Here is a 21879-nt window from a genome sequence, read left to right on the forward strand (position 1 = left end):
GGGCAGGGAGTTTCACACTCCCTCAGCGATAGTGAAGCTTCCGCTGGACAAGCAGCGTTCACTACAGACGGGGGTGCAGTCTCTCCTTCAAGGCCAGTCACACCCCTTAGGACGCCCCATGCAGAGGCAGTCACTTTCGCGCAGTTTTCATCTGCGTCCACTTCAATAGGACATGCTTTGCCAATGGGTTGGGGAGTCGACGTCCCTAGACAGGAACGTCCCCCTTCTCAGACGGTCAAGGACTCTCTTCAGAGGAGTCCATCCTTCAGATCAATGTTCTGGAAATCTGGGCAGTGTATCTTGCCCTGCAAGCCGTCCAGCAGTGGCTGGGAGGAAAACAGATCCGAATTCAGTCGGACAATTCCACAGCGGTGGCATACATCACCCACCAAGCCGGAACACGCATCGCCAAGCCTACCAGGCGATCCGGCGGATTCTGATGGGGGTGGAAGACAGAGCATCCACCATATCCGCAGTTCACATCCCGGGCGTAGAAAATTGGGAAGCAGACTTCCTCAGTCGCCAGGGCATTGACGCAGGGGAATGGCCTCTGCACCCAGAAGGGTGTCAGGAAAGCTGTAGCCGCTGGGGGATGCCGGACGTCGACCTAATGGCGTCTCGGCACAACAACAAGGTCCCGATTTTTCATGGCGCGGTCTCACGAGCAAAGAGCTCTGGCGGCAGGCGCCTTAGTTCAGGAGTGGTCGCAGTTACAGCTACCCTATGTGTTTCCACCTCTGGCACTGTTGCCCAGAGTGCTACGCAAGCTCCGCTCCGATTGCCGCCGCGCCATCCTCGTCGTCCCAGACTGGCCGAGGAGGTCGTGGTTCCCGGATCTGTGGCGTCTCATGGTCGGCCGACCGTGGGCACTACCAGACCGACCAGACTTACTGTCCCAAGGGCCGTTTTTCCATCGGAATTCTGCGGCCCTGAACCTGACTGTGTGGCCCTGGAGTCCTGGATCCTAGCGTCTTCAGGATTATCCCAAGGGGTCGTGGCCACCATGAGACAGGCTAGGAAGTCCACTTCTGCTAAGATCTACCACAGAACGTGGAAGATTTCTTTTTTATCCTGGTGCTCTGCACAAGGAGTATCCCCCTGGCCATTCGCGTTCCCTGTCTTTCTTACCTTCCTGCAATCTGGGTTGGAAAAGGGCTTGTCGCTCGGCTCCCTTAAAGGGCACGTCTCGGCACTATCCGTGTTTTTTCAGAAGCGTCTAGCACGACTTTCTCAGGTGCGCACGTTCCTGCAGGGGGTTTGTCATATCGTCCCTCCGTAAAGGCGGCCGTTAGATCCGGGGGATCTAAACAAGGTCCTTGTTGCTCCCCAGAAGCCGCCCTTCGAGCCTCTGAGGGATGTTTCACTTCCTCGACTCTCACAGAAAGTGGCCTTTCTGGTAGCGGTCACGTCTCTTCGGAGAGTGTCTGAACTAGCAGCGCTGTCATCCAAGGCTCCCTTCCTGGTGTTCCACCAGGACAAGGTAGTGCTCCGCCCCATTCAGGAGTTTCTCACTAAGGTGGTATCCTCTTTTCATCTTAATCAGGATATCTCCTTGCCTTCCTTTTATCCGCATCCAGTTCATCGGTATGAAAAGGATTTACATTTGTTAGATCTGGTGAGAGCACTCAGAATCTGCATTTCCCGCACGGCGCCCCTGCGCCGCTCGGATGCACTCTTTGTCCTTGTCGCTGGTAAGCGCAAAGGGTCGCAGGCTTCCAAAGCCACCCTGGCTCGATGGATCAAAGAACCAATTCTTGAAGCCTACCGTGTTGCTGGGCTTCCGGTTCCATCAGGGCTGAAGGCCCACTCAACCAGAGCCGTGGGTGCGTCCTGGGCTTTACGACACCAGGCTACGGCTCAACAGGTGTGCCAGGCAGCTACCTGGTCGAGTCTGCACACTTTCACCAAACATTATCAGGTGCATACCTATGCTTCGGCGGACGCCAGCCTAGGTAGAAGAGTCCTGCAGGCGGCAGTTGCCTCCCCGTAGGGGAGGGCTGTCTTTGCAGCTCTAACATGAGGTATTTCTTTACCCACCCAGGGACAGCTTTTGGACTTCCCAATCGTCTGGGTCTCCCAATGGAGCGACGAAGAAGAAGGGAATTTTGTTACTTACCGTAAATTCCTTTTCTTCTAGCTCCTATTGGGAGACCCAGCACCCGCCCTGTTGTCCTTCGGGATTTTTGGTTGTTTTTCGGGTACACATGTTGTTCATGTTGAATGGTTTTCAGTTCTCCGATGTTACTTCGGAGTGAATTTGTTTAAACCAGTTATTGGCTTTCCTCCTTCTTGCTTTAGCACTAAAACTGAGCAGCCCGTGATCCCACGGGGGGTGTATAGCCAGAAGGGGAGGGGCCTTACACTTTTTAGTGTAATGCTTTGTGTGGCCTCCGGAGGCAGTGCTATACACCCAATCGTCTGGGTCTCCCAATAGGAGCTAGAAGAAAAGGAATTTACGGTAAGTAACAAAATTCCCTTCTTTACAAGGTTTTATGGACTGATAACATGAGAGCGACTCTTAACAGACCAGATGGATCGGCCTGGAGCTTGATCATTAAAGGACTAATACCTTCACTTCAACTCAAATGCCAGCAAGGAGGAGGTGAGGTACTGATATGGGCTAATATTATTTAAAGGGAATCAGTCACCAGGTTTTTGCTACCTTGTATGAGAGCAGCATAATGTAGAGACAAAGATCCTGATTCCAGCGATGTGTCACTTACTGAGCTGTTTTCTGTCATTTTGATAAAATCAATGTTTCCTCTGCTGCAGACCTAACAGTTATACGGAGCTCATGAATATGCTGGACTACGTAGCAGCAGGCCAAGTAGTCCTGCAATGATAATCTACTGATGATTAATCAGTGATTTTATCAAAACTACAGTAAGCAGCCCAGTAAGTGACACATTGCTGCTCTCAGATTAGGTGCAAAATTCAGGTGACTGATTCCCTGTAAGATGAGTCAGTTGGACTTTTTGGGTTTAAAATTGGATTCAAAATCAACTCATAAACCAACTGCCAGTTTTTAGAAGACACTGCATATATCAAGAATATCATATTTATGCAGGAAAATGGTCCATTGCATGCATCAAAGTATTACACTGCTTGGCCCAGTCTTGATGTTTCAACTTCTGCGTCTTGTTCAGTGGTGGTCGGGTTTCAGCCTCCCTTTCCTTGGACATGTCTCTGAGCACTGAACACATACTGACATCACTGGAGGATAATGGGTTCATTTGTTTGATTCTTCTCAAATCTTTGGCAGTTAATGTGCGTCTTTTTTTCTCAATATGTTTTTGTGACCTTATTGACTGCAAAAAAAACTGTTGAAGGTTCTGTGATCAGAGCTTAGCAAATTCAAGAGTGCTGAATCCTTCTGTAGGACTTTTTTAAAAAACATTTTTGCTTTTCATTGGCCCATTTTGCTTGAAGTAAACAAGCTGCCTAATAATTCTTCTGCACACCTTGATAAAGGGTGTTGATACCCTCAGGTCACACATGCTCCCGCATTACACAAATACACATCACCTGATCTGCTTCATCTAATAAGAATTCAAGTTAGATATGTATAAAAATGATGAAATGGTCAAAATCATCATTTGCCTAATAATTCTGCACGTAGTGTAAGGTGTATAAAATTTCACCTCCTAATTTAACATAATAGGACTGAGTCATTATGAATTTTTTTGCTCACCATACAGAGGTCCTGTAACAGCTCCTGCAACTTTGGGGACCCACAGACGTCTTCTAGACCCAACATCATGTTCATCTATGAAGCCAAGTGGAAGTAATGTTACAGCAGAACGTAGTTATCCACCAGCTAGTCCAGAGAGCAGGTAAAAATGGTAGAGACGTTATCAATAAGTTCACTGCTGCAGGTAAAATACAGTCTTGATGATACTACTGTAGTACCCTTGGCTCTGTACAGATATAGCAGAGCTGAGATTCTTAGTTGACAAAAGTCATTATGATATTACAATTAGGTAGATGTATCAATGTGCCAAAACTGTAAAAGTGGAATAAGAGGCTCCTAAACGTTGAACCACATATTGTTTGATACCCAAGACATTCTTGATGCTTTCTTCTTAAAAGTTACAAGTAAGGTTATGATGTGTAAACCAGAAATTTGTTTTGAAAAATGGAGTAGATTACAGGTCAAGCAATGTGCAAAGCTTGTTCTCCTTTAGGTCTAGTGCTAGGCATTACATGTACAGTGCAAAACTGATAGAGACATACCCCAAGCGACTTGCAGCTGTAATCGCAGCAAAAGGTGGTGCTACAAAGTATTAACTTAAAGGGGACGAATAATATTGCACCCCCCACTTTTCTGTTATTTTTTTTTTAAAGTTTAAAATAAGCAATACATTTCGTTCAACTTCACAATTGTGTCCCACTTGTTGTTGATTCTTCACCATAACAATAACATTTTTATCTTTATGTTTGAAGCCTGAAATGTGGGAAAAGGTTGAAAAATTCAAGGGAGCCGATTACGTTCGCAAGGCACTGTATTTATTAGTGCTGCTTCACAGAACTAAATTTTATTTAAACCTTAATCCTAAAGAGTATATACATTTTTGAAATCTTTATCCCAAGTTATCTATTAATTGCATTTTCCAGCCTTGTCATTTGTGAAAGGGGGGTGGGAACATAGGCTAGAGTATTGATAGAGTTGAGGCAAGGAGGGCTTGTTACACAGGGAAATTGTATTGAGCTCTTGCAGTTGCACAAGCTGGCATTTATGATAATAAGAGAGGCTCAGCTACAGCCAAGTAATGTACATTTAAGGAAAGGGTCACTCACACGAGGATTGCATCATCTGGACTGGCCAGTGGATCTCCTAACAGGAGTGTATTAACTGCATAGAAATACATGAACCTGACATGCTCCTCTCAGGAGAGCCGAGGCCGGTCTGGCAGTGCAATGCGATCCTTGCACAAGTCATATGCAAGTGTGACTGCAGCCTATCTGATGGGCGAGCATGCTCGCCACTGCTCAATCGAGCATCGGGGCGCTCAACACGCTCACTACTTGATTGAGTATCCTTGTGCTCGGGCAACATGCTGGATTGGCCACCCCACATGTTTTGCGACTGTTTTCATCCACTAAACATGTGGAGATTGCCTGCCAATCACGGGAATGCTGTAGCCATGTTGGATACAGGCATTACTGCGATTGGCTGCCCGCAGCACATCATCAGTTCTATATAAGAACAAGTTACGCCATGCTTGGTGCACTATACCCCGAAAATAGTGTAGGGAGAGCTTTTGCAGGAGAAGGAATAGTTTATTGGAGTGATTATAGCCTTAAGCTGGGTTCACACTAAACGACAGCGACAACGACGTCGCTGTTACGTCACCATTTTCGGTGACGTAACAGCGACCTTGTAAGTCGCTGTTATGATCGCTGCTTAGCTGTCAAACACAGCAGAAGCAGCGATCATAACGTCGCTGTGTTACATGTTCAGAGAGCAGGGAGCCGCGCTTAGCGCTGGCTCCTTGCTCTCCTAGGTACAGTACACATCGGGTTAATTAACCCGATGTGTGCTGCAGCTACATGTCACAGTGCAGAGAGCAGGGAGCCGTGCGCACTGCTTAGCGCTGGCTCCTTGCTCTCTTTGCTACAGTATACATCGGGTTAATTACCCGATGCATACTGCAGCCACATGTCACAGTGCAGGAGCCGGCGCTGGCAGCAAGAGCGGAGGCTGGTAACCAGCGTAAACATCGGGTAACCAGGGAAAGGACTTCCCTTGGTTACCCGATGTTTACGCTGGTTACAGCTTACCGCAGCTGCCAGTGCCGGCTCCTGCTCGCTTCATTTCGTCGCTCTCTCGCTGTCACACACAGCGATGTGTGTGTCACAGCGGGAGAGTGACGACGAAAAAATGAAGCTGGACATTCAGCAACGACCGGCGACCTCACAGCAGGGGCCAGGTCGTTGCTGGATGTCACACACAGCGACAGCGACGGGACGTCGCTGCAACGTCACAGAAAATGGTGACGTAGCAGCGACGTCGTTGTCGTTGTCGCTGTGTGTGACACCAGCTTTACAGTACTTGCGGCTGCAATGTAAAAAATTAATTACAGTGCCTACAAGTAGTATTCAACCCCCTGCAGATTTAGCAGGTTTACACATTCGGAATTAACTTGGCATTCTGACATTTGGACTGTAGATCAGCCTGGAAGTGTGAAATGCACTGCAGCAAAAAAGAATGTTATTTCTTTTTTAAATTGTGAAAAGTTTATTCAGAGGGTCATTTATTATTCAACCCCTCAAACCACAAGAATTCTGTTTGGTTCCCCTAAAGTATTAAGAAGTATTTCAGGCACAAAAAACAATGAGCTTCACATGTTTGGATTAATTATCTCTTTTTCCAGCCTTTTCTGACTATTTAAGACCCTCCTCAAACTTGTGAACAGCACTCATACTTGGTCATCATGGGAAAGACAAAGGAGCATTCCAAGGCCATCAGAGACAAGATCGTGGAGGGTCACAAGGCTGGCAAGGGGTAAAAAACCCTTTCCAAGGAGTTGGGCCTACCTGTCTCCACTGTTGGGAGCATCATCCGGAAGTGGAAGGCTTATGGAACTACTGTTAGCCTTCCACGGCCTGGACAGCCTTTGAAAGTTTCCACCCGTGCCGAGGCCAGGCTTGTCCGAAGAGTCAAGGCTAACCCAAGGACAACAAGGAAGGAGCTCCGGGAAGATCTCATGGCAGTGGGGACATTGGTTTCAGTCAATACCATAAGTAACATACTCCACCGCAATGGTCTCCGTTCCAGACGATCCCGTAAGGTACCTTTACTTTCAAAGCGTCATGTCAAGGCTCGTCTACAGTTTGCTCATGATCACTTGGAGGACTCTGAGACAGACTGGTTCAAGGTTCTCTGGTCTGATGAGACCAAGATCGAGATCTTTGGTGCCAACCACACACGTGATGTTTGGAGACTGGATGGCACTGCATACGACCCCAAGAATACCATCCATACAGTCAAGCATGGTGGTGGCAGCATCATGCTGTGGGGCTGTTTCTCAGCCAAGGGGCCTGGCCATCTGGTCCGCATCCATGGGAAGATGGATAGCACGGCCTACCTGGAGATTTTGGCCAAGAACCTCCGCTCCTCCATCAAGGATCTTAAGATGGGTCGTCATTTCATCTTCCAACAAGACAACGACCCAAAGCACACAGCCAAGAAAACCAAGGCCTGGTTCAAGAGGGAAAAAATCAAGGTGTTGCAGTGGCCTAGTCAGTCTTCTGACCTTAACCCAATTGAAAACTTGTGGAAGGAGCTCAAAATTAAAGTCCACATGAGACACCCAAAGAACCTAGATAACTTGGAGAAGATCTGCATGGAGGAGTGGGCCAAGATAACTCCAGAGACCTGTGCCGGCCTGATCAGGTCTTATAAAAGACGATTATTAGCTGTAATTGCAAACAAGGGCTATTCCACAAAATATTAAACCTAGGGGTTGAATAATAATTGACCCACACTTTTATGTTGAAAATTTATTAAAATTTAACTGAGCAACATAACTTGTTGGTTTGTAAGATTTATGCATCTGTTAATAAATCCTGCTCTTGTTTGAAGTTTGCAGGCTCTAACTTACTTGCATCTTATCAAACCTGCTAAATCTGCAGGGGGTTGAATACTACTTGTAGGCACTGTATATTCTCTAATAACACCAGTCTTAGGGTAGGTTCACACAGTGCGTTTTTCGCGGCGTTTTTGCGCAGTTTTCAGGTGCGTTTTTGCTCAGAAAGCTGCATGACTTTGCTTCCCCAGCAAAGTCTATGAGTTTTCATTTTTGCTGTCTGCACACAGCGTTTTTTTTCAGCTGCGTTTTTGTGGTGCCACAAAAACGCAGCATGTCAATTATTCCCGCGTTTTTCACTGTGCTTTTCATCCATTGAGTGCAATGGGATGTTGAAAGACGCAATGAGAAACGCAAATAGCTGCGTTTTGGTGCGTTTCTAAGACCAAAAACGCAGCTATAAACGCAGGAGGTGGGTAGTAAAGTGACGTGTACAGGAAGAGGATTCCTTCTGTCAGTAAACACAGAAGCGTGAATCCTCCTGGTACCGTCACTGCCGCTTCCACCTCCCGTCCTGGGCATGTATGCTGCCGTGCGGCGCCATGTCTGGGCGGGAGGTAGAAGCGGCTGCAAAAACAAAAGTGAACAGTAGAGAAAAAAAAAAAGTTATACTCACCTGTCTGCAGCCTCCCGGTGCCATGCCCGCTCCCAGCTCCTCTCACGGTATCGCCGCTCCGGGTGTGTGCAGTCTCCCCGGGCAGTACGATAGATGCAGGACCTGGCGATGGATCACCTGATGCAGTCACCTGATGCATCAGGTGATCGTAAGTCTCGGGCTGACGCCAGCGGCCGGCCGGCTTCACCTATCAGCGGATGCGTCAGGAGACTTCATCCCTGATTACCGGCAGCTGCTGCAGCGATCGGACGGGATCAGACTCCGCTGCAGGAGCTGCCGGTAATCAGCACATAAGTGAGTATTTTTTTTTTTGCACTGATGCATCAGCTGATTGTATAATCGGCTTTTATACAATCAGCTGATGTGTGATGTGATTCAGCCCCTAAAACCTGACACATCATCTGATCGCTTTGCCTTCCAGCAAACCGATCAAATGATATTGGATCCGGATTGGACGGCGCGGGACCCTTGACCCAGGATTACTGCGGAGGGGGGTTCTTTATTTCAATAAAGATGGAGTCACTAATTGTGTTGTGTTTTATTTCTAATAAAAATATTTTTCTGTGTGTTGTGTTTTTTTTTTATCTTTACTAGAAATTCATGGTGGCCATGTCTAATATTGGCGTGACACCATGAATTTCGGGCTTAGGGCCAGCTATACAGCTAGCCCTAACCCCATTATTACCCAGCGAGCCACCCGGCATCAGGGCAGCTGGAAGAGTTGGATACAGCGCTTCTATGAAAGCGCCATTTTCTGGGGTGGCTGCGGGACTGCAATTCACAGCGGGGGTGCCCAGAAAGCATGGGCACCCTGCACTGTGGATTCCAATCCCCAGCTGCCTAGTTGTACCCGTCTGGACTCAAAAATTGGGCGAAGCTCACGTCATTTTTTTTTTTTAAATTATTTCATGAAATTCATGAAATAATTAAAAAAAAAAGGGCTTCCCTATATTTTTGGTTCCCAGCCGGGTACAAATAGGCAGTTGGGGGCAGCCCGTACCTGCCTGCTGTACCCGGCTAGCATACAAAAATATGGCGAAGCCCACATCATTTTTTTTGTTTGGGGGGGGGCAAAGAAATCCTGCATACAGTCCTGGAAGGAGGATGCTGAGCCTTGTAGTTCGACAGCTGCTGTCTGCTCTCCTGCATACACTATTGGATGGAGGATGCTGAGCCTTGTAGTTCGACAGCTGCTGTCTGCTCTCCTGCATACACTATTGGATGGAGGATGCTGAGCCTTGTAGGTCTGCTCCCCCTGACTCTCCCTCAAGCATACAGTCCTGGATGGAGCATGCTGAGGCTTGTAGTTCTGCAGCTGCTGTCTGCTCTCCTGCATACACTATTGGATGGAGCATGCTGAGCCTTGTAGTTCTGCAGCTGTCTGCTCTTCTGCATACACTAGTGGAGAATGAAGAACACATTGAAGAAGGAAATGACATCAGACCTTTTTTTTTGTTCACTGATAAAAAACGCATAAAGACGCAGTAAGCAAAAACGCAGCAAAAAAACGCACTAAATCGCGGCAAAACGCGTGCGTTTTTTGCCGCGGGTGCGTTTTTGGCCGCAAAAAACGCACAAAAATGCAGCGTCAAAAAAACGCAGTGTGTGAACTTAGCCTAAGCTGCATTTAGTGTAGGGCTAGCTGCTGGAGAAGGGATAGTGTATTAGAAGCATGCAGGCAGGAATTCTAGCCTTTACAGTCCTTGCTTCTGCTACATAAAATAGCGATTCTATTTTCTAATAATACCTCGCTTAGCTGCAGTTAGTGTAAGGAGAGCTGGTGGAGAAGGGATAGTGTATTAGAAGCATCTAGGTAGTGATTATTGCCTTACATTCCTTGCTGCTATTACGTTAAATCAAAAGTCCTTTTAAGTGCTTATTCAAATCTATTCTATTCTCTAATAATACCGCTCTTTGCTGCATTTTGTGTAGGGCAAGCTTCTGGAGAAGGGAAAGTGTATTATAGGGATGTAGGCAGGAAATAGAGGCTTACAGACCTTGCTGCTGCTATGTTAATCTAAAAGTCCTTTTCAGGGCTAATTGAAATCTATTCTATTATCTAATAATAACGCTGTTAGCTACAGCTAGTGTAGGGAGAGCTGGTGGAGAAGGGATAGCATATTAGAGGCATTTAGGCAGTGATTTTTGCCTTACTTGCCCTGCTGCTGTTACGTTAACCCAAAAGTCCTTTTCAGGGCTAATTAAAATCTATTCAGTTCTCTAATAATTCCACTCTTAGCTGCAATTAGTGTAGGGTGAGTTGCTGGAGAAATTATAATGTATTTGAGAAATGTAGGTAAGGATACTGGCCTTTCAGACATTGCTGGTGCTATGTAAAAATAATTCTATACCACTCTTATCTGCATTTAGTATAGGGTAAGCTGCTGGAGGAGGCATTTTATTATGGATTCTAGCCTTACAGACCTTGTTGCTGCTACATTAACCCAAAAATTTATTTCAGGACTAATTCAAATCTATTCTATTCTCTAATATTATCACCCTTAGCTTCCATTAGTGTAGGGAGAGCTAGTGGGTAGAGAAGGGATGGTGTATTTAGAGGCATCTTGGCAGTGACTATGGCTTTACAGTCCTTGTTATGCTATGTGCGCACTTTGCTTTTTACCTGCTTTTCAACTGCTTTTTCAACTGCAGCGTCTTCATGCCAAAATGCTTGCGTTATGCTTTTCAAGCAAAGTCAATGGGACATTGAGCTTTCTTGTGCGCACTTTGCTGTTCAAAACGCTGCGTGTACTTTGCATAAATTTGGGCAAAAACTCAGCGTTTAAAGAAGCAACATGTCAATTGTTTTTGCCATTTTGGCTGCGTTTCCCATCCATTCAATTTAATACAAAACTGCAGCGTTTCTAAAAGCACCGGAAAAGCACTAAAAACTCATTAAAACCGCAAGGTGCGCATAGGCTACATTCTTTGCGTTTTACATGCATTTTTAAAGCCAAAAGCACTGTCCTTTCTGCCAGAGGATGCTTTTTGAACTGCAACTACCTTGATGCAAAGTGCGCACATAGCCTAAAGCTGGGTTTACACACTGCAACATCGCAAAGGACATCGCTGTAACGTCACCGGTTTTGTGACGCAATAGCGACCTCCCTAAGTCTCTGCTAAGTCTCTGGTGAGCTGTCAAACAGGCAAACCTGGCCAACAACACAACAGCGATCCGGACCTGCAGAGCGACCTAGCTGGTTGTTGGGGACGTTGATAAGCAGCCTTTTGAAAGGGAAGTTGCTAACAAAGTCGCTGCAAAGTCTTCACACACTGAAACTTCATGCTGCAAAGCGGGAAACAAAGGACCTAGGAATGGTCCTGAACGATTTGTAACGATTACAACTTCACAGCAGGGGCCGGGTCGCTGATAGGATTCACACACTGCAACATCGCAAACAACATCGCTATTGCGTCACAAAACCGGTGACGTTACAGCAATGTCGTTTGAGATGTTGCAGTGTGTAAACCCAGCTTAACTGTTATGTTAACCCAAAAGTCCTCTTCAGGGCTGATTCAAATCTATTCTTTAATTATACCTTTCTTAGCTGCAATTAGTGTAGGGAGAGCTGCTGGAGAAAAGATGCATTAGAAGTGAATTAGAGATATGCAGGCAAGGATTCTAGCCTGCTGCTATGTAAAAAAAAATATTCTATTCTATAATAATACCGCTCTTAACTGAAATTAGTATAGGGACAGTTGCTGAAGAAGGAATCATTTTAAAGGCATATAGGTAAAGTTTATTGCCTTACTGTCCTTGTTACTGCAACCTAAAACCAAAAGTCCTTCTCAGGCCTACTTTCTAAAAAGACACATATCCAGGTTTCTCTCACTATCTGACATGATATCAGAATAAACTTTTCCTGCTTTAGGTCAATTAAGATTACCAAAATTATTTATATTTGCCAAATGCTAGAAAAATGAGAGAGAGAATGTTTTAAGGCATTTTTTACAATCCATTTTTTTTCCAGCTTTTACAATCCAAACTGCGTACATTATTAAACAGATCTTAGATTTCCTGAGGCTAGTGTACCTACTTGATAATTCTGTACACAGTGTGTGTGTTATCCTTTATGATCGTTTTCCTGCTTTACATTAAAATTATTATTTTAAGCCCTACATAGGACTGATAACAGTCGCATTTCTAAATCAAGATTTTAGAACCATGTGACTTTGATTTGACAATAAGTACACCAGCCTCATTGGTTCTAAGGGGTTTTCCCATGAACAAAGTTAATTTTAATCAATAGATATTGGAATAATATTAACCCCTTCAGCCCCCGGGCACTTTCCGTTTTTGCGTTTTTGTTTTTTGCTCCCCTTCTTCCGAGAGGCGTAACTTTTTTTATTTTTCCATCAATCTTGCCATATGAGGGCTTGTTTTTTGCGGGACAAGTTGTACTTTTAAATGAAACCATAAGTTTTACCATATAGTGTACTGGAAAACGGCAAAAAAATTCCAAGTGCGGAAAAATTGCAAAAAAAGTGTGATCGTACAATAGTTTTTGGGATATTTTATTCACTGTGTTCACTATATGGTAAAACTGAGGTATCTATGTGATGCCTCAGGTCGGTGCGAGTTTGTAGACACCAAACATGTATAGGTTTCCTTGTATGTAAGGGGTTAAAAAAAATTCACAAGCTTGTCCAAAAAACGTGGCGCACGTTTTGCGCCATTTTCCAAAACCCGTAGCGTTCTCATTTTTCAGGATCTGAGGCTCAGTGATGGCTTATTTTTTGCGTCTCGACCTGACGTTATTAACGGTACCATTTTTGCGCAGATGCTACGTTTTGATCGCCTGTAATTGCATTTTGCGCAAAATTTGCGGCGACCAAAAAAACGTAATTTTGGCGTTTGGAATTTTTTTGCCGCTACGCCCTTTACTGATCAGATTCATTGATTTTATAATTTGATCAGGCATTTCTGAACGTGGCGATACCAAATATGTGTGTATTTTTTATTTTTTTAATCCTTTAATTTTCAATGGGGTGAAAGGGGGGTGATTTGAACTTTTAGGTTTTTGTTTTTTTTTAAATTTTTTAAAACTTTTTTTTTAACTTTTTTTTTATTTTACTAGTCCCCCTAAGGGGCTATAGCGATCAGCAATCCGATCGCTCTGCACTATCTGCAGATCTCAGCTACAGAGCTGAGAACTGCAGATTTGCTGCTTCACTTTCAATGCCGGCTGTATTCCGGCATTGAGAGGAAATGAGTCATGTTAGCTACAGGCGTCATCACATGACCCTGTGCTACCATGGCAACCGCCGAAAGTCACGTGATCATGTCACGTGACTTCCGGTGGGGGCGGGGTAAGTGACTGTCATGGTGGCGCCCATATACATATCGCTGCCAAGATTTTGGCAGCGAAATGTAAGGGGTTAATGGCCGCGGGTTGAAGCGATTCCACCCGCGGCTAGCAGGCACACATGTCAGCTGTTGATAACAGCTGATATGTGTGCGGATCGCCGGGGCGGGGCTTACCGGCACACGATCCATGACGTACCCAGTACGTCATGGGTCGTTAAGGGGTTAATTTCTATAATTGGATCTGTTTAAAAAAATATATTTTTGTGGAGGGGAAGGAAGAGAGAGACAGAGAGAGAAATAATCACATAGACTTTGCAGGCTTCAGGAGAGGCATGCAGATTTCAAAACAAACCGCGTCAAAAAACGCAACGTGTGCACAGGGCCTAAGGGTGCGCTATTACGCTCAGATTAGTGTATATAAAATCATGCAGATTCTAAGCTACAAACATTTTTTCCTCACCTAGCATCCGTTTGTCATGTGAGGGCTATGAGAGTGTGGGGTTTTTTTTTCTGGCCTAGAAAAAAAACCTGCACACTTGCATAGCAGACGCATGACATATGGATGCTAAGTGAGGAAAAAACATGACACTCGCCTGACAGTCACCAATTTTCTGGCTGAGAATCTGGAAGATTTTATATACGCTAATGTGAGCTCATCCTTAAGGCCCCTTTACACACTGCAACATCGCTAGCGATATTGCTGTAACGTCACCGGTTTTGTGACGAAATAGCGACCTCCCCAGCGACATTGCAGTGTGTGACACGCATCAGCGACCTGGCCCCCGTAGTGAGGTCGCTGATCGCTACAAATCGTTCAGGAACATTTTTTGGTCCTTTGTTTTCCGCTGCACAGCATGCATCAGTGTGTTTGACACCGTTACAACGACATCGTTAGCGACTTAGAACCCAGCCCGTAGGCGTGCTATAGCGTTCCCTTTCTCACCCCCTTACCTCCGGTTGGTGGTCGCTGTTGCATTCTGATTGGGTGGCTTTCACTGAAAAGAAGGCAACTTTAGCGCTTCCGTCCTTTATTTCAAAGCTACCTTGTTCCTGAGCGTGCTGGTTTGCGGATCATTAGAGAGTTCTCCAGTCTACGAGAAACCACTAGAGACAATACCTCTATAAAAATATCTTTATTATAAAAATTAAAATACGACACCATGTGTCTTGGATAACATAAATGACATGGACAGTGTGCTAGTGAAAGATCAGATGAAAGATAGGATGGTGTGAGGGAAAAATCCTGATAGAAAAATAGCTAGATAGCGTTTAGAGGGGACTGAATTGAATCCTCCACTTGCCCTTCCTGTCAACGGAGGGTATCGTAATTTTTAGGGTACCCCCCGCTCCGGGTGGCTGACCCTCACTATCCCCGTTATTCACTGGCCTAATCCCTCCACCAAGAAACCAGGTGCAATAAGTGAATCGAACCAAGACAAGGACAATGACATAAATGAATTGAATAAATTGGTTCCTAGACTGGACCAGGTTTTCCAGTCACTGCAGCAAAATGGAATGGTTAGGACTGAGCCGGTGGTTCCACCAAATGTGTTTGAACCTCCCGCTCTCCCGACGCGTTTCCCCCCTTCCTAACTGGGTAGTAAGGGGTTCATCAGGGGTATTTTGCCAAGAACACCTGAAACCAAGACAAAAGAGATGTCGTTCAATAGAAAATAAATGCCGGTGCCTGACTAAGCCTCATATATGCATATAGCTTACTTAGAAGGTAGTTCCTAGGGCTGTTTATTATATAAAGTAACATATGCTGTGTACCTCCTCTTACGATACCTGAGGAGACGATTGTATCTCTCTACACAAACAAAATGGAGAAAAGTGGAGAAAAAGGAGAGAAAATTATCTCCATCACATGTCCCTAACGGAGTAGCCAAGTATCAATACTTGGCTTCTTTTCTCGCAGGTGTCTTCTGCTTTCCTACATCTGTGAAGGAATTAGGTCCAGCTAGATAGATAGATAGATCTATGATGTGTCCGTCCAGCTACCTACTCCGTTAGGGACATGTGATGGAGATAATTTTCTCTCCTTTTTCTCCACTTTTCTCCATTTTGTTTGTGTAGAGAGATACAATCGTCTCCTCAGGTATCGTAAGAGGAGGTACACAGCATATGTTACTTCATATAATAAACAGCCCTAGGAACTACCTTCTAAGTAAGCTATATGCATATATGAGGCTTAGTCAGGCACCGGCATTTATTTTCTATTGAACGGCATCTTTTTTGTCTTGGTTTCAGGTGTCCTTGGCAAAATACCCCTGATGAACCCCATACTACCCAGTTAGGAAGGGGGGAAATGCGTCGGGAGAGCGGGAGGTTCAAACACATTTGGTGGAACCACCGGCTCAGTCCTAACCATTCCATTTTGCTGCAGTGACTGGAAAACCTGGTCCAGTCTAGGAACCAATTTATTCAATTCATTTATGTCATTGTCCTTGTCTTGGTTCGATTCACTTATTGCACCTGGTTTCTTGGTGGAGGGATTAGGCCAGTGAATAACCGGGATAGTGAGGGTCAGCCACCCGGAGCGGGGGGTACCCTAAAAATTACGATACCCTCCGTTGACAGGAAGGGCAAGTGGAGGATTCAATTCAGTCCCCTCTAAACGCTGTCTAGCTATTTTTCTATCAGGATTTTTTCCCTCACACCATCCTGTCTTTCATCTGATATTTCACTAGCACACTGTCCATGACATGTATGTTATCCAAGACACATGGTGTCGTATTTTAATTTTTATAATAAAGATATTTTTATAGAGGTATTGTCTCTAGTGGTTTCTCGTATACTCTTACCTCACTACTCTATTATTTATGGTTTTCTAGAGTTCTCCAGTCTGCAATACTATAAAGCCTATACGGTAATCATCATTTGATTGAAGCTGTATTGATGCTGTATAGATAAACCAGTGTGGAGTCGCCGCACAGAGAACTCTACAAAGATCCGCTAAGAAACAGAAGTTCAGGAACAAAGGATATACAAGCACGACTTTTGCCAATCTTTCCGAGCTCGGGGTCGCCAATAAGAACGCACTAGCGATCACCAATCGGAGCTGAGGGGGCCGTGTAAAAGGGACACCTAGGTGGCTTCAGCGCCAAACACCACGCCCCTAACATAGGTGTGAGTCATCAAATAGCTGCTGTGTGACACATCCCCAACGACCAGCGAGGTTGTTCTGCAGGTCCGTATCGCTGCTGCGTCGTTGGCCAGATCTGCCTGTTTGACAGCTCACCAGCGACTGTTTAGAGACTTTCCAGCGATCCCGGACAGGTCGGGATCGCTAGAAAAGTCTCAGTGTGTAAAGGGGCCTTTATAGAAACACATGCACCAATTCAGCATTTTTTTTTATCTAACTTGAAATGCCACTATCTGGACTAACCTCCATGTCTGGGCAGCTAGGACTCCTGGTATAAGGATCATGAACACAGCCTGGTTTATAGGGCGGAGTGCTCAGTCAGAAAGAAACTCACTACAAATATTTCAAAAAAGTGACCCGCACATCCTACAAGTGTGTATAGGTGCCAGCTGAAAAAACATAGCAAATACAAAATGCATACAGCTGCACACTAAATGCCATCAATGTATAAGGGAACTCTGGTACTGCATTACTGCTATATGAAAAAATGAGATTTTTAGTTTATGAATTGGCCAATGCAGTACCAGAGTTCCCTTATACATTGATGGCATTTAGTGTGCAGCTGTATCCATTTTGTATTTGCTATGTTTTTTCAGCTGGCACCTATACATACTTGTAGGATGTGCGGGTCAGTTTTTTTTAAATATTTGTAGTGAGTTTCTTTCTGACTGAGCACTCCGCCCTATAAACCAGGCTGTGTTCATGATCCTTATACCAGGAGTCCTAGCTGCCCAGACATGGAGGTTAGTCCAGATAGTGGCATTTCAAGTTAGATTTTTTTTTTTTTAGTCTAGCTGCCCAGACATGGATGTTTTTAACCTAGATAGTGGCATTTTAGTTTAGGTATCCGGAATATTGAGATTTACCTTGCCGTTGGTTTCCGGGCTTACAAATGCATTGGTCAATTCAAAACCAAAAATCTCATTTTTTCATATAGCAGTAATGCAGTACCAGAGTTCCCTTATACATTGATGGCATTTAGTGTGCAGCTGTATCCATTTTGTAATTGAAAGATTGAAACCTGTTTTGTGGTTTGAAGACACTGCTAATTTTGGCATGAAAATCCTGATGTGTGAATGAGGCCTAATAATGTGTGCAGCTTGTGTTGTGCATTGTGGAGACAGATCCTTAGTGTTGTATAGGTTTGTTAGCAAATCAATATAACTGAAACATTCTATAATTCTATGTCCATCTGGTGTAACATAGTCTTTTTATGTGTCATGATACAGATAATATATTAAATGTAGTCAATTTCAGTTCTAGAGATTCCAGGCCCAGCTCTGGGCTCTCTTTGCTGTCTTCAGCTGGTGCTTTCTCTGCAAGAAGATCATCGTCTCAGTCAACTCCAGTTATTAATATTCACTCGCCTCCAGATAATAACATAGAGCCGTTGGATTTGTCTGGTATTGGACAAGATACATTGTCAGGTTGGTACGGTCTTTTTAGGTTTTAAGACAAAGCTCCCACCAGAAGATTAAACCTTAGATTATAGGGTTTTTTGTTTGTTTGTTTGTAAAAAAAACAAAACAAAGACAAGCCTTTTTTTTTTTAGCCCCTTATGGACAGGGCAATTTTTCGTTTTTGGACTTTCATTTTATCCTCCCCTTAGTCCAGGAGCCATAACTTTTTTGTTTCTCCCTCAATATAGCAGAGTGAGGGCTTGTATTTTCCAGGGCAGAGGACTTAGATTGAAAGCACTGGTCTAGCTCTGGAAAGAACAAAAGAAAACACTGCAGTGGTGCTTTAAAAATAGCGTTACTGGATGATTAATTTGTATACAGAACGTTTATTATAATTAATTTTTTTTTTTCCATTTTATGTTATTGTTGAAAAAGAAATGACAGCGGTTATTAGAATTAAGAACCTAGCATTGCAGCATATGTAACGTGCATATCTTCCTTTTTTGTAATCTTGACAGGTGACCTTAAGTATGTGGGAAATACTCCAGAGACGCCACGACTTCCATCCTCAAACCACTCTGATCTCAGTGCTTCCAATTCTAAATCATCATCCTCTTCACCGAGAATCTATACAAATCGCTCAGGCTCCAATACCAAACCAATTCTCCCACCTATTCCATCAGGGCGCAAGAAGTCATCAAGTTAGATTTTGCTTTTAAAGAGACTCTGTCAGCACAGCATGACTGATCATTCCAAGTACATGCGCTTCGTACATCATGGTGTGGCCAAACATTTAGGTATACCTTCCCACCATTTTGTTTTCCCTCTATCTGTACCCACCCTCTTCTTTGATAGCTCTGGTTTTATAGAGCCAGAAAAAAGTGGAGATAGATGGAAAACCAGTGAGTGGGAGGGTGCATTTAAAATGATTGACCACGTCATGATGCACTGAGCATCTGTACTTGGTTTAACACTAGAACTACTGAGGTAGTCATTTTGACTACTTTGCACCATGTATTTCTATATAGGTGTCACGAGTCCAGTAGTTCTAGTGTTAAACAGTCTGTGCTGACAGAGTCCCTTTAAGGTTGGGGTTACAAGGTGAGATGTGGCGCTTGACAGCAGTTCTCTGATAAGTTGCGCAACCCCCAAATTTTTATTACTATTTTAGAGCTCTGATTTTGTGGTAAATAAAACAGCCAAGTTTCAGACAAGTTGTATTTCACATGCAACTTGCATTGAAGTCTTTAGCAGGCGTAACACGTGCAGCTTGCGACCAGAGGGAAAAAAATTATACACTTTTGGAAATGTAACTCTGTATCATGGTACATCACAGGTCGCAACGCAGCACAATGCGAAATCATTATATCCAGTGTGCCACTGCGAATTCAGTGTTGCACGACATGTTGCCTTGTAGTCTTAAGGTGGCTTTATATGCTACGATATTGCTAGCAATTTCTAGCGATATCGAGCGTGTAAGTACCCGCCCTTGTCGCCCATGTGATATCGTGTGATCGCTGCCGCTGCAAACATTATCACTACGGCAGCATCACACACACTTACCTGGTCAGCGGCGTCACTGTGACTGCCGAACAATCCCTCCCTCAAGGAGGAGGGACGTTCAGCGTCACCGCGACGTCACTAAGCGGTCGGCCAATCAAAGCGGAGGGGTGGAGATGAGCGGGACGTAACATCCCGCCCACCTCCTTCCTTCCGCATTGCGGACGGTGGCAGGTAAGGAGACGTTCCTCACTCCTGCGGTGTCACACAAAGCGATGTGTGCTGCCGCATGAGCGATGAACAACATGATTAAACAACCCTTACCGATTTTTGAGTTTGGGACGACCTCTCCATGGTGAACGATTTTCACCATTTTTGAGGTCGCTGGTAAGTATCACACGCTGCGATATCGTTAATGACGCCGGATGTGCGTCACTAACAACGTGACCCCGACGATAAAACATTAACGATATCGTAGCGTGTAAAGCCCCCTTAAGCCTAAATAGCACCATGTAAGGTCCTGTTACTGGTGCTTGGAGATCCACTTCTCTGTTCTGTTTTAGTAATAGAGAAACAGAATTTGTGTGGAATACGGAGCTGTTGCATAATGGGTGAAACCAGAAGGGCACTATTGACTGTTGTGTTTTGTGTCCATTTTTTTTTTTTAACACCGCAAAAAAGCACACCATGGAGAAGATTTATTTTAAAAACAATAACGGACATGTGTCCTACACAATAGGGCCACTCCTGAGTCTTTCATGTATTCTACATAAATTCCTTTTCTCTGTTCCTTAAAACAGAAAAAAGAAAGAAAACTAAAACCACAAGTGTGAATGCAGCTTTAATCAGACTTATTTATTTAAGTTTTTTCCAATTGTGCTTTGATTCTTATTTGTTAGGGATATATTTTTATGCAGATCAATTTATACCATATTTACAGTTTATATTGCACTTGATAATACAGCTTTCCATAAGATATTTTCATGTTAAAGAGGATCTGCCTGATCTTGTGACAGATGTGTTTTTAATAAATATTAGCCTTACACATGACATAATTCTAGGAGCATATTCTCATAGGACTGTGTGTTGTCATTCCTCCTGTAAATGCATAAAAAAAATGTTGGGCAATATCGAGCCCCTTGTCCGTTGGGTGTGAGCCTCCACAGTCAGCACTAATTGGACAGAATGTGTTGAAATAAACTCTATGAACCTGAAGTATATACTGCCTAGTTATAAATGTATCCCTACATTTCCAGATGAAGTAAGGAAATCGCACAAATACAATTTGGGGTATGCACTCTTTCTACAACATTCAAATGTTGTAAAATAAAAAAAATGACACTTGAAGACACTTGTGTTTAAAAAAAAAAAAAGTTTGTGAATACCTTTAAAAGAGGAGGAACAGAAATGCTACATTTTGGACTAACAACTGCACTAAGTTACATGGATGAAAGTAACAGGGAGATATTTATTTATTAAAAAATAGACATTAATCACATACATGTGCATTTTTAAATTTCCATTTGCAGCTGTAAAAGCAGGACTTGTACTCTAATGTGATCAAGGTTCTCCTCTGTGCTCAAATACTCTTCAGCTGAGGGTTTTCAAGTGCCTTGAGGATAGTTTAGTGTGCTGATGTATTAAAAGTCACAATTATCACTGGCAGACAAGATATTGCAGCACTTGGGATGAGTCAATATCAAATCCACAAATCTAGGCCTGATTGTGAAGGTAGGATACTCAAAACTAACACGTCCCAAGGATGCTATAGAGCAGTCATGGCGAACCTTTTACAGGCCGAGTGCCCAAACTGTAGCCCTAAACCCATTTTTTTTTCCGAAGTGCCAACCAATCCTATTATGTAAATAATTGATTGTAACCTTACCTTTGCAGTCTTCTCTTCAGCAGGGGGCATCACGCTCATGCTTACCACACATTGAAGCTGAGCCCCTGCCCTTTCCAGACACAGCAGTTGGATTGATCCCTCTGGAAAAAAATTGCAGCATATTAGACAGAGATTTTAGCCTGGAATGCAATCAGATGTCACCCTGTAATCCACATCTACATTTCAAAGTCTGAACATCCTGAAATCCCATAAAGACGTGCAAGTTGCTCCCCTCCCCATCATTGTGTAGTTCTGTCCCCCTTCCTGGCCACTTCCTGGTAAACATGTCCCCCATCCGGATATATATTTCCTACATTCTGGTATATTTGTCCCCATCATGGCCCCATCCTGGTAAATGTCCTCCACTCTGGTTAATGTCCTCCACTCTGGTTAATGTACCCCATCCTGGTAAATGTACCCCATCATTGTAAATGTA

At 44.1% G+C, this 21879-nt stretch overlaps 1 protein-coding gene across 1 annotated transcript in view; it reads left to right on the plus strand.

Moving 5' to 3' along the window:
- Positions 1-20776, plus strand: part of LRGUK (leucine rich repeats and guanylate kinase domain containing) — a 157061-nt gene extending 136285 nt beyond the window's left edge. The window contains exons 18-20 of the mRNA XM_075342608.1: positions 3699-3833; positions 17916-18085; positions 18577-20776. Of these exons, the coding sequence (XP_075198723.1) occupies positions 3699-3833; positions 17916-18085; positions 18577-18764 (493 nt within the window). The 3' untranslated portion in view covers positions 18765-20776. The remainder of the gene's footprint in view (positions 1-3698; positions 3834-17915; positions 18086-18576) is intronic.
- Positions 20777-21879: the final 1103 nt, after the last annotated feature.

The sequence above is a fragment of the Anomaloglossus baeobatrachus genome, chromosome 4 (assembly GCF_048569485.1).
Source record: "Anomaloglossus baeobatrachus isolate aAnoBae1 chromosome 4, aAnoBae1.hap1, whole genome shotgun sequence".
NCBI classification, from domain to species: Eukaryota; Metazoa; Chordata; class Amphibia; order Anura; family Aromobatidae; genus Anomaloglossus; species Anomaloglossus baeobatrachus.